The sequence below is a fragment of the Phaethon aethereus genome (genome assembly GCF_964289735.1).
Source record: "Phaethon aethereus genome assembly, chromosome: Z".
NCBI classification, from domain to species: domain Eukaryota; kingdom Metazoa; phylum Chordata; class Aves; order Phaethontiformes; family Phaethontidae; genus Phaethon; species Phaethon aethereus.
This window is the reverse complement of record NC_138577.1, coordinates 58,752,437-58,766,027: the sequence shown is the minus strand read 5'-3', so window position 1 is coordinate 58,766,027 and position 13,591 is coordinate 58,752,437. Positions and strand designations below refer to the sequence as shown.

General features: G+C 43.3%; 1 protein-coding gene across 1 annotated transcript in view; it reads left to right on the top strand.

Annotated features, from left to right (window-relative positions):
- The window catches only part of LOC309415588 (neuronal acetylcholine receptor subunit alpha-7-like), a gene marked incomplete at its 3' end in the record, with an annotated part of 67,308 nt that extends 54,035 nt beyond the window's left edge, over window positions 1-13,273 (top strand). Inside the window, exons 9-10 of the mRNA XM_082013137.1 lie at window positions 7,539-7,648; window positions 12,752-13,273. Of these exons, the coding sequence (XP_081869263.1) occupies window positions 7,539-7,648; window positions 12,752-13,273 (632 nt within the window). The remainder of the gene's footprint in view (window positions 1-7,538; window positions 7,649-12,751) is intronic.
- Between the last annotated feature and the right edge of the window lie 318 nt (window positions 13,274-13,591).

The window sequence follows — 13,591 nt, the reverse complement described above, 5'->3', positions numbered from 1 at the left end:
CTTGCTTCTTTACAAAACACACTTACTTGCTGCTTAGGGCTCTACTATCATGACATTTTCAGCTGTGTCTCCTCCTTGCCATTCTTTATCATGCCTACTTTATTTCAGTAACAATGAAGTTTTTATGCTCTGAATAAGTACATTTGCAGCAGATGCTTGGGGTGATTTCTTTCAGGTAGTCATACAGAAAACAAGGATGCAAATTACTAAGACAAGCAAGCAATGTGGTGCTTTGCCACCTACAGGAGTTACAGGTTGGTTTAAGTTATGAGCATAAGGCATTAGTGGTTCTGACTAGAAAGAGAAAGTAAGATTAATCTCCAGTTACATTTTCTGTCATCTGCCTGTATGTTCTCAGATGCTGCCACTTCAGTTTACTCTGGTATTATAAAATAACACTCTTATTTTGTGGAGTGTTTTTCCTCCCTCCCTTTCATTGTCCTGCCTCCTACCTTGCTGGTCCCAGGACCCCACTCAGTCTCTTCTGTTAAACAGAAATGCTCATTCACAGTGGTTCTTACAGTTTCATGTCCCATGATCAATGCCGCTGTTCGCAAAGCCATGAGTCTTGGATGCTTTTTATTTATTAAAAAAACCCCCAAAACCAAAAAGAGAACAGTTTTACGTTTCAAACACCTAGTTCTATTCTTCAAAAGCATGTGGAAGGAGAAGAGTTCGAAAACTGCAAAAACACTGCCCCTGTGCCCCCTACAAGTACCATAACCAAAAGGTAGACAGAGTGTTCAATCCTGAAGCCTTTCACTCTGTTAAGACGTTCCATGTTTATGAGGGACCAGCTGGACTGAGTTGAGATGATGCTCTTTGCTTTCTACTGTCAGTGACAGCTAATGGATGGCACAAGGTGTCCCAGTTACCCCAAATCTTGACAACGGTGGAAATGGTTTTCCTGCCTATGCTCTCTTCTGTGTTTCTTTGCTGTCTGTTTATGGTAAATCAACCAGCAAGGGAATCTCCCCTCCACATTTTGGTTTCCTCAGTCTCTGAGAAGCTCTGCCATCACCGATTGTAGACCACAACAGTATTTGCCCAGCTACCAGCCCTGGTGTCTGCCACAGGAGAAAAGAAGAATCATATAATAATAGAATAGTTTGGATTGGAAGAGCCCTTAAAAGGTCATCTAGTCCAACTCCCATGCAATGAGCAGGCACATCTTCAACTAGATCAGGTTGCTCAGAGCCCTGTTCAACACAACCTTCAATGTTTCCAGGGATGGGGCATCTACCACCTCTCTAGGCAACATCTTCCAGTGTTTCACCACCCTCATTATGAAAAAATTTCTTCCTTACATCTAGTCAAAATCTGCCCTCTTTTAGTTTAAAACCATTACCCCTTGCCCTATCGCAATAGGCCCTGTTAAAAAGTCTGTCCCTATCTTTCTTATTAGCCCCCTTTAAGTACTGGAAGCCTGCAATAAGGCCTCCTTGGAGCCTTCTCTTCTCCAGGCTAAACAACCCCAACTGTCTCAGCCTGTCCTCAGAGGAGAGGTGTTCCATCCCTCTGATCATTTTTGTGGCCCTCCTCTGGACCCTCTCCAACAGGTCTATGTCTTTCCTGTGCTGAGGGCTCCAGAGCTGGAGGCAGTACTCCAGGTGGTGTCTCACCAGAGCAGAGCAGAATAGATGGACAGAATCACCTCCCTTGACCTGCTGGCCATGCTTCTTTTGATGCAGCTCAGGATACGGTTGGCCTTCTGGGCTATGAGCACACATTGCCGGCTAATGTCCATCTTTTCATCCACCAGTACCCCCAAGTGCTTCTCAACAGGGCTGCTCTCAATCCCTCCATCCCCCAATACTAGGGGTTGGCCCGACCAGGTGCAGGACCCTGCACTTGGCCCTGCTGAGCCTCATGATGTTCACACAGGCCCATTCCTCAAGCTTGTCCAGGGTGTTTGGAAGTCCCTCTGCTGGTGTCTGAGGTTTCTTGCATCCTCCACAGGCTTCAGTTCATTAACCTGGACCTTTTCAGAAGGAGGAGTAGTGAATATCTCATGCCGTGCATTCTCTGGGACATTTCTCCCATTTTCTGAGAGTTCACCAGAAGCACAAAGCTCTCAGCACTGAATGACTGAAGTGACCTGGCTAGGTCCTTATGATCTTAGAGCAGCTCTAAACCAGTCCTTTGGTTCCCATGTAAAACCTGACATTTCCTGCAAAGAAGGAATACAAACAGGAACCCCAGTGGTAGGTAACTAGCTTGATCACTGTGAATATCTGAGCACAACACTCTCCTCCTTCCCCTATTATTCCATAGGAACAGCAAGACTGTAACGGGTCACAATGGAGAAGCTCTGTCTTTCCTATGATAAACTATGTTAACAAATCTCAATAATATCCTGCTTTCTCAGTCAGTGTTCAGTGATAAAATCAACAAGGCAAAGCATCTACCTGGAATGATCTAGTATTTCTGGTTTATTTACCCTACTCCTAATCAGTCCTTAAAGTAAACCTAGTTCCACTCCAGGAACAGATCTTCCAAAACATCTCTAAAATAATCCTAAGGTTCTTCTCTAACATCAGATAATGGCACAAGAGGTCCAAAATGGTACTGGAAGCCCCTCAAGCTATGAATTGCAAGCCATTGCCATCCTTTTGATATAGGTGATGTCAGAGGCTACCTGCAAGAGCAAATAGCTGTTGTCACTGATGTATTAAAAAGACTTTCTGGCTATCTGTGGTTGTATTAGATCCATATTTGCTATGACAACAGCACCTGATCATCTTCTGACAGTGCTGAGACAGAGGCTGACAACTCACACCTGTTAAAAGAGCTGTCCAGGTAGCGTGTTACATGATGACTCCTTTGGCAAAGAAGGGAAGAAAGTCAATTGTAGAAATGAAAATACTTCATACTACTTGAAAGAGATCAACTGAACATCCAAAATAACTTTTCTGTTCACACACAACTGCTGAAGAAAGTAGCATGCAGGTGGGAAAACACGTGAAGAACATCTCGTGGTGACCAGTGCAGACCTCAGTATCCCTGGGGAATATCATGGGGTAAGTCAGGGTTATTGAGGGTCTCCAAACACAGGTCTTCTGGTACCTTTTCCCAGCCTGTGGCAGCTGTCCAGGGCAGAGAGTGCAAATGAGAAAGGTCCCCTCCAGAAGGGGTCAGTCGCTCCCCAGCTGTGCCTCAGAGCAGCTGACATACAGCAGCCAGGCCTCTGCTCTTTCACAAAATCACACAGAATCACAGAATCATTAAGGCTGGAAAAGACTTGCAAGATCATCAAGTCCAACCATCAACCCTACACCACCATGCCCACTAAACCATGACACAAAGTGCCATGTTTACAGGTTTTTTAAAAACTTCCAGTGATGGTGACTCTGCCACCTCCCTGGGCAGCCTATTCCAATGTTTGACCACTCTCTCAGTAAAGAAATTTTTACTAATATCTAGTCTAAACCTCCCCTGGTGCAACTTGAGACCATTTCCTCTCATTCTATTGCTAGTTGCCTGGGAGAAGAGACTAACACCCACCTCACCACAACGCCGTTTCGGGTAATTGTAGTGAGCAATAAGGTCTCCTCTCAGCCTCCTCTTCTCCAGACTGAACAATCCCAGTTCCCTCAGCTGCTCCTCATTAAGACTTGTTCTCCATTTACACTGTTTAATTCCACATTTCCATCAACTAATACAGCCTGAAGTCTTTCTCCTCAGCTGTTTCCAAGTGATAAGTTCCCACGTTATATCAGAATTCCTTACTAGTTCCCAAGGGCACATCAGTCTATAGACTGTACCTTTTAATTATATCCTATTGCTATCATTCCCATCATCGAGATAATCCAGATCTTCCAAGTAATAACTGATAGGGCAATGGTTTTAAACTAAAAGAGAGTAGGTTTAGACTAGCCCTAAGGAAGAAACTTTTCACCATGAGTGTGATGAAACACTGAAAGAGGTTGCCCAGGGAGGTGGTAGATGCCCCATCCCTGGAAACATTCCAGATCAGGTTGGCCAGGGCTCTGAACAACCTGATCTAGTTGAAGATGTCCCTGCTCATGACAGGAGGGTTGGACTAGTTGGCTTTAAAAAATCCCTTCCAACCCAAAGATTCTATGATTCTATGACTCTATGATAACCCTCAACCCTCTATTGACTCTGGGCAAACAGTCAGAATCAGCAGCACACTCCTTGATTTCATGCTGGTAAACAAAAAGGTTCTAATTTCAAATGTTAAACAAGATGGACCAAGACTGGTCCTTGTGATTCCCACCAATCCCAATCTCCAGTGATTCAACTAATATCCTCCTATTTTACCTCATAAGGCATTGCTGTCCTATCTATAGACAGTTCTTTGTAGTTTAGGAATAGAATGTTACCCTCTGAAATGTTTTATAGATGGATCTCCTGTAGCAAACATACATGAAAAGTTCCCACTCTGGTCTGGGATTGCTGTTCCTGACATTGCCCATGGTAAAATAATTTGCTAAAGCCTCCAAGCTGACTCATCCGTACCAGGGATAATCTAGTAACCCTGAGCTCTTAAGTATGATACAGAAAGATGCTTAGTGAGAGTTGCTGAACATTTCTTTTCTGCAGTTTAAATGAAAGGGTCTGAGCTTCTTTGTAAAATGAGATTTGCATTTACCCCTGCCAACAGACACACGTGGGGGTAGGACTTAATGGGAGCAGCAACTTCAAAGCCCTAACTGCATAAGTGCCGGAGGCTTTAATCGGGACCCTAAAATACTGGTGAAAGAAGTCTGGCAGTTGGACTGTGGCTGCTGCTTGGGACACCAAAGCTCAGTTCTTACTCCAGTGATTGTCTCCCGCACCACATCTCACAGGGGAGCATCCTATTCCTGTGCTCATCAACATCAGTGGAGGCCCAGGAACAGAATTTGCTAATTCAGGGCTATGTGGGGCTAGGGTAAGGTGAGTGAAGCCTGAAGTCCTGTGGCCCCAAGGAAAGTGTTATCTATGCACATTGTAAGCTTGATCCTTTCAGCAGCTCGGCTCCTCTGCTCGCAGGGTTGCTGGAGAAGGTTGAGTCATGGTTATATCAGAGGGGGTGGTAGAGGTGAAAAAGGACAGCAGCCCTTGTAGCTTTCACCAATGAATGGGTTTGGTCTGGCTGGTGTGGGGGCTAGGACTGCCAGGAACAGAGATGGGAAGCCAGCAGACTGCAGGAAGATTAAGCCATGCTTTCAGGGATGTGTATGGGAGACAGCACAGGATTCTTCCGCACCAGTTCTCCTGACTGCTGCAGGAGAACCATGTTTTTCTGCTGCCAGGAAAAAGAGGATGTTGGATTAAACCCTGGAATGAAAGATTGGAAAGTGCTGAGTGGGTAGAGATACCATTTCAGAGCCATCACTATTTTGCATTGTGGAGATACCCACTTAGTTCTGGGACCTTTTCTTCCCTTAGAGGTGAACTACCACTGAACCTGGGCCCAGCTAGGCCCTGGCCATCCCTCCCTGTGGCTTTGGCTCTGCCCCAGTGCAGGCTCTGGATTGTAAACAGAGTCTCGTGTTTTCAATCAGGGAGATCCATGGGCAGAAGATCTAGCAATTCCTTTGTTAACAACGGTTAGTAGTCTATCTTGTCTTGCCACAGGAAGGGAGGAAACGGCGTTTGTTATATCTCCAGCTAGAAATGTGAATGGCTAACATGACAGGTGTGTCAGCCATTCCTCCTACCTTCCTCCTCTTTCACTGCTGGTTCATCAGGGTTGGCAAAATCTAGCCCTAGCATAGGTCTGGACTGCTCCAAGGCTTTGGGGCTTTCTCCCCCTGAAATGAATACAACACCTACACCTAACTGGGCTGCATAAATCTACCTGCCCGTTCTCAATTCACAGATATGTTGTGCAATTTGATTGCCTCACACTGATAATAGTGCTGAAGTACCATGCCCTATTTCCTCCATCTTACTTTGCAACTGAAAACTTCACTGTACCTTGAACAGATGCCCCCCTCCCTGCAAAATGCAGAGGATGCACACCCAGCTGGCTTCCTTGCATACCACCAGGCAAAAACATAAGACATCTTTCTTTGTGGGTCCACTGGCCCTCTACAGTTCCCAATCTACTCCTGAGAGAACAGTTTTCCCTGTTTAGTAGCAGGTCTCCGTAGCAGTTTCCTGACCTCTATTCCTGGGTTTATAGCACAAAAAACTGAATTCCTCTGCTAGTCATTGGCTGGAATCTTGAGTTGGATAATAAAAATTTCTTTCCAGGTTCAACCACATGACTAATTTTCCAAGGATCTGTGAAAAATCCTAGCCACTTTCAGGCCTTTGAAGTCTGGTGGCATAAAAATATGTAGAATTTACAGAAGTTATTTAGTGACTTATGGCAGTAATTAAACTGGCCACATCAACACTGCTGTGTTTCTATTACATGGAGCATACTAGAATCAGATCAGCCAGCTTCCCTGAAACCTGAGTTCTTGGTTTGCTCTGCTTCTGCCTGGCTGTTGGCTCGGTTGTCTCATGAGTAAGTGCAACAGAGACCTTTCAGTCCACCTCACCCTCAGGACTATTCTTCTAATCCAGCATTATAATTCATTTTGCCATGGGATGCTATGCCCACCTTTTGAAGTAATTGCAATGTTGGTTTCAGGAAGGCCTGAGAACCTCACTATTACAAACAAACTTTTTACTGCTGAGAGAGTGGAAGTGGTGTTAAGAAATGGAGCCATAACAAAACTTGCCTTGGAGCCTGTATTGAATTTTTCACTTTTCCTGCAAGCTGCGGGATGGAGGGCTCTGGGTGGGAGAAGGCTGCAGTCTGCTACAGTGTCACATGCTCTGCCACATCATCCCATTGTATCAGCCGACAGTAATGCTCCCTGGTATTTTGCCACAGCAACCTTCAAATGTCAATAGCCCTGTGTGTAACTCCTCTTTACACTCCAGTGCATCAACATCACTCCTGGCATGAAGAAGCTGTACTGCTAGTTTGGAGATACGGTTTCAAGTCTCAGTTCTGGTTTTCATGATCTTGATTTCTTTCCTGCATGGCAGCCTTAAATTTAGCACTCAGCAAGGGTGTAGCATGCTTTCGTAGAAAACAAAAGATGTCGTCTTGATGGCTGAGGATGGTGATGAAAAATATGCCCAATCCCTTGTTTGCAGTGGTGGGGCAAGGGAGGGGATCTGGTGACATTTCCTGAGTGCATACAATGACACCAGGAGGACAACATTTCCCTCCAGTGCCTCTTGGTACTACAGGGTGGCCCAGGTCTGGGGATGCTGGTCTTCAGTGGGTCTGGTCAGCTCAGCTCCTCACTGTCCTGGCATCAGGTAGGGAGAAGGTCCTTAGCAGGGGGCCCAAGCAGTTTACACCTTTCACTTTTCTAACCCTTCTCTGGCTGGAGAGGGGGGAGCTGAGCAGGTACACGGAAAACCTTAAAGGTCTCAAATATTCCAGTGCAGAAGATCAGAGAAAAGGATGTTTGGATGTGACACAGTGCTTCTCAAATGTATACATGGGGGCGTGGCCAAGGAATATTATTTGCCTTTTATTTGTTTTTCCCCTCCTAAACAAGTCCTCCTTTTATTTGCAGCTCAGTATTTTGCTAGCATCATGGTCATCGTTGGTCTGTCTGTGGTGGTAACAGTACTGGTTCTGCAGTTTCACCATCATGACCCACAAGCAGGAAAGATGCCCAAATGGGTAAGCAGCTTTCATGGTAAATATTCAACAGCCTACTGAAACAAAAAAATAATCTGAAAGCTATAGTAAACTAGGTAAGAGGCAGAAGATTTTATCTATTAATATGAAGAGTCAGCTACAGAGAGTATGTCTGACACTTATGTTTGCTATTGGAGGGAAAGAATTCCTTTAAAACCAGTATCTGTTACACTGGTTTTCTATTTAATCTTACAATGGCATGATTGAGTGATGGCAGAGTAATCTTGCTCAGTGCCTGCTTTGCAAGTGATAACCCTGTGGACAATAGCTGTGATTTCTTATCCAGCAGACACCAGTACTGATAAAATGTGACATTTCAAGGGACCAAACATTTACTGGTCTCTGCTGGACAGTTTGTCTGCTCCCTTACAGAAGTTCTCACTGCAGTTCGTGACAGCTGTAATCTCCCAAAACAAAGACAGGAGATGAAGCCAATTTACTTCTGTCTTGCAACTTGTTCCTGTTATGAGCTCTCTCCCTGAGATGCTGGAAGATCAAGAAGCCCGATACCTCAGTGTAGTGAGGGTGTTGAATACTGAACCTAGTATTCAACCCAGAGCTTCTCACAGCTTGGAGCTCATTGATGCTGCACCACCAGCAGAAACAGAAAGGCAATGCTGTTGGGCGGTCTGACTGTACTGAGATGACCCCTGGACTTCCCAGGCTTGGCAATCTGCCTTCTTCTGAAGCCACATCCACTCATCTGTGTGGAAAAACAATTTTCCCTGCTGCCATCTGATCAATTCTCGGAGCATTAACATGTGGACTCTATTTACTCTATAGTAGCAGACTGTTAGCCCAGTGAGGTCTGGCACCAATGCCAGTTGGCTTTCAGGATGAATGCATTTCCTTTAGATTTTAAAGTCAAAAGAAAATGATGCTTTTTTCTCTCTCCTTTTCCTAGGAATAGATTTTAGAATAAGCAAGGTGTACTTTGTATTTACAAAAAGAAAAGGAATGAAAGCAGAAGCAGATACAAAAAGTCACATTCAACTGTGCACCCACACTGATTTCACAGAAGTCTGGTTGTACAGCATCCTCTAGCATCTCATTCACCACATCTGTCATGCTAGACAGTTATCCTGACATGATGTTGAATGTCACATGGTTACCAATAGCCTGAGTACAGAACAGCTTTCTAATTTGGCCTCTCTAAAAAAAAACTGCAGCATCAATGCAAATTAAAAAAAAAGTCCAGTAGCAATTGAGCACACTGACAATTATTTCTTAAAGTGCTGTATCATTTAAAATCATCTTACTTTCAAAACAACAGAGAATGTGAATTCTGGATGAACCTGCACGTAAGCAAGACCTGAGGGCACAAATCTGGGTAAACATGCTTCAGATGTCTACATGGACAGGGTATGCAGCAGCATAACAGCCCCTCAGACAATTGTATTGTGTGTTCTACTTTTTGAATAGCTTAGACACAATGGCTCATGTTAAATCTGCTCACAGGCCCTGCAAGTCAGCTCTTGCTCTCTATCAGTCTCTTACTCTCTTGGCTGGAAACACAGCGTGCAACAAATTCTCCTCTTGAGGAATCTTGTTCAATGGCCTGACAGCTGAAATGGCATACATTAAAAAAACGCCATCAAGGAGCAACGACTGTGGAAAGCACTACTGGGAAACACAGATGATAGACTGTGAAAGCTGTAAGCCAGGCAAGCTGACAGGGCTGAGAGATCTCAAGAGAAAAAGGGTGAATGCCAAGTGTGTAGGGAAGAGGCTGACCCCACAAAAGTGGGTATTAGTCCTCTGTAAGGCATGGGCAAGGCTCGGTCATTAGGATTCATAGCAAAGCCTCCATTTATTTTTTCTTTCCTGTCTACCTATGTCAGATGTTTCTTACAGAGACACCCTGAAGGATTTTTAAAGCAGGAATCTAAGATAGCCATCTGTAGAAAGAAAGAAATTGCTTACCTGAAATTTGTTCTCTGCAATTCCAGTCCCAGCAGATTCCCCACCTGCTACTTCCCACAGCTTTCTCATCCTGGCAAAGCCAGACATCAATTTATTGCAAAGCTGTAACCATGATTAAGTTGGTATTGTTACAGGATTGTTCTCACGTCCTGCTTAAATGGAATTAGCTGCTGGAGTAGGTTGTAGGGGAATACATTGGGCTTGTGTGGGAGCAGCTCCAAACCTAGAAGATTTAACTGACTGCATTGCCTAAACACCTGCTTTCTAAACTGCTTACAGTTGAGCACCTTCTTTTCCCTACCTGTCTCTCAAGGGCTCTGTGCTTGGACTTCGAACCAGAAGAAGGAGGAGATGTGCGTGTTAGTATTCAGTCTATCTGTAGGTGCTCACTTCTTCACTTGCTCCACTGCTGAGGATTGTGCCTTCCTGTCTGTTAACATTTGATGACTTACTGAAGCCAACTTTTTCCAAGAGAGGAGTTTAAATATGAGTTGTTCAGTTCAGGGGTTTTGTGGACTACACAGCTGAGATGTGAGAGCTGCTGGCTACTTCACACTTTTGATAATGTCTGCTGAGCTAGCATGGAAAAGACACTAAAGAAGGTCCATTTAAGGAGCAGTTTGGGAGTACATAACATCAGGCATGGGTTACAGCTCCATTGACCTGCCTCTGCGGACAACCAAGAATGTTACATAGGTGAGAGACATGGAGAGACCAAGTACAGAGAGAAGAAAGGGTTTTGTGGGAGAAGGCAAGAGTGCTCTGTCTCTTTGCTGTGCATAAATCAAGTTTGTTAGGTTTCATACTTTTCTTTTGATATGCTTTAAACCTGAACATACACAGATTTGCTCACATGCTGATGCCCCTTATCAGGAGAGCTTTAACTGGAGACTCCCCACTCTGGACTAGGCCAGGCAGCTGGCTATGATGAGATCTAGCAGCACAGCTGTATTATGGTTAGGGGACGACCTTGGTGGACAGAGTCACAGCAGAGTTAGGCTCTTGATGTCTGAGGGAAGTTCTGCCTGTGTCCTTCCTTCACAGAAACCCAGATATGATAATGCAGGTGAGAACACAGATTCATACCATCATGCTTGGGCTGTTTTCCAATAACACCCATGCTGCAGCTGTCTCCTGAATGGATTGGTATGGCAAGAACAGATTGATGCCTGAGTGTCTGTTTTCAAGGAAATGAGGCATTTGGACGTTCAAGCAAATTAAAAGCTGTGTTGCTGTCTTCTGTGTATGTATTTTTCTATGCGAAATGGGTTTGGCTGCATTTATAAATGCAATTTCCCTAATGAGTAAACATTTTGTCTTGGAAAAAAAAGTAGCATTCCTGTAGGATAAAGCTTTTTCACCTCATGTCTTCTCCCAGAGCTAGGGCAGACATATTAGTATTTTCTAATAAGAAAGTTTGTCTGGCTTAGTATTTTGGAATTTGAGAGTAGTGGAGAATTAATTTCTCCCCTTTGCCACTGACACTGTTGATGTATTGCTAGCAATTAAGACCTTTATTTTGTTCCATGATGTTCCATTTTGTGTCTATAAGCAGTCAGAGGACATTGTAATTAAGTAAGTTAAATTAAATCCAAGATAGATATTTTAGGCTGCTACATTATAGTTTTCTATTTGTCTGTGGTGACCATGGAGGAAATAATGAAATATTTAAAGACCCCAATGAAAGCAGAATAATATGAACCTCAGGAAAATACTCTTTCAGGATGAAGAATAAAAGAGTCATTAGTAGGAGAGAAGCAGAAAGGCTCACAGAAAATGGCATGGGCCTGTGACCCAGAAGAGCTCTCACTGCAGAATTTAAAAATTGTGTAACAATCTCCTACTGGTCATTGGTTTTGGCTCTTACTATTATTATTCCCACCTGTGGTAACTAATGCCTCTTCCTTTCTGAAATTATGCTTGTCATTACAGCAGCAACTCAAACTGTTAGCTGTAATTTTCCCATCCCTGCATCTGTACTGTGCAAACACAGGAGACAACTCACCCCGCATGGGTGGAGTGGTACAGGATCACACAGGGAGTCCCAAGCCACGGCTCAGAAGTGAAATCAGAGGTCACGTCTGTTCTCCCCTGGACATAGATCATTAGACTTGCAACCAGAATGACAAAGTCATTAAAAAGGCCACCTATCTTCCCGGAGGGACTCTCAGAAGCACATTGCAAAAGTCCATTTTGCATACACAATACCTGAAGGACTTTATAATTACAAGATTTTACTGATTTAGTTTGCTGTCCTTCACACAAGACGTTACAGATTTCACAGAGTTTTTGCTGCCTTTCACAGCAAACAATGTTAACAATAGGAATCACAGCAGGCTCAGATTTCAGGCAACACGTCTGAAGATCAATTCACCAGGAAAAATGCTGAATGCGTTCTCTGGAGTTAGCTCATTTGATGACTGACAAGAAACATATGGGGCACGATCTGCCATGTGCAGGTTCGAGCGCTCTCACGGTGTGCCAGAGCAATTGTACACCAGAGCACAGGGAAATGACAGCAGTTAATGGTAGCATTCAGATTTTGAACTGCGCAATTTAATTGATTTACTTTTGAATAAAGGCCTACTTTATTATGTGGCAGAACTCTTCAAAGGAGTATTAAAATGGCTTTCAAATAAAAAAACCCCACCAACAACCAAGGCTGTTTATTTAAACTTAAACAGTAGAGATGGAGGTGGAGAATGTGCTAAAAACAGTTGTTAGTCTGTCATATAGGGTATTTTTTCAGCAAAATCTAAACATTTGCCCACTAAATATTTTAACTGTGTCTCTCTCCATGCTATCTGAGAAATAACTGAAAAACATGCAGCAGATTTTTTGTCCTCTGCTCAATTACAGAGATCTGGGATTTTTTGCTAAAGATAGGACTAAGAATCATTTTGTGAAGTAAGATTTTACACCTCTGCTGCTTTATAAACTAAGCAGGCATTGAACACCTCTATTCTGAAGACGTATCCAAAGAAAGCTCATTCTTGGGAAGAAGTTAGACCTCAAAAAACATTTGAAAGCAGACAGCTGGAGAACACAAAATGCAGGCAGTCTTTCTAAAGGACCTTACAAACTAATAGTCATACAATGTTTCAAAAACTTTTAAAATGCACAAAAGTTCACTTTATTTCTGTTATGATCACTCTCCTACAGGTCCGTGTCATCCTGCTGAATTGGTGTGCTTGGTTTTTACGAATGAAAAAACCCGGGGAAAATATAAAGCCTCTCTCTTGCAAATATAGCTATCCCAAGCACCATGTGAGTGGAAACCGCATGGAGATGAATGTCCTTCCTGGGCACCAGTCCAGCAATGGAAACATGATCTATAACTACATCGCGATGGAAGGTCGGTGCTGGCCCCAGAAGAAGAATCCAGGTAGCAAGAGCGGAAAGATTACTTGCCCCTTACCAGAAGATACTGAGCTTGTTCAAAAGAAAGGTTTAATGGATACCATTCCGGTGATTGTGAAGATCCTGGAGGAAGTTCAGTTCATAGCAATGCGCTTCAGGAAACAAGATGAGGGTGAAGAGATCTGCAGTGAGTGGAAGTTTGCAGCTGCTGTCATAGACAGATTATGCCTGGTTGCATTTACCCTTTTTGCCATCATTTGCACATTTACAATACTCATGTCTGCTCCAAATTTTATAGAAGCTGTTTCAAAGGATTTTACATAAGGATTTCAATCCTTATGTAAGGATAATAACATAAAGACAGATAATTAAAAAGTAAATATTACCACTAATTCTGCTAGATAATTTAAGTCAAATAGAGAAGTGTACTTATATGCGCTAACACACACAGAAGGGGATAAAAATAATTTCAGGAAGTAGTTATTCCTGATGTTAGTGATTGTAGTTACTGAATAGTAAACATATTGAGCTGTTACTTATTTCATAGACTAGTTCCATGTGTAATTATGTTATGACCTGTGACAAATGATAGACAAGAATTCAAATCTACAATATATTTATTGCAAGTTAACACTAGTATCA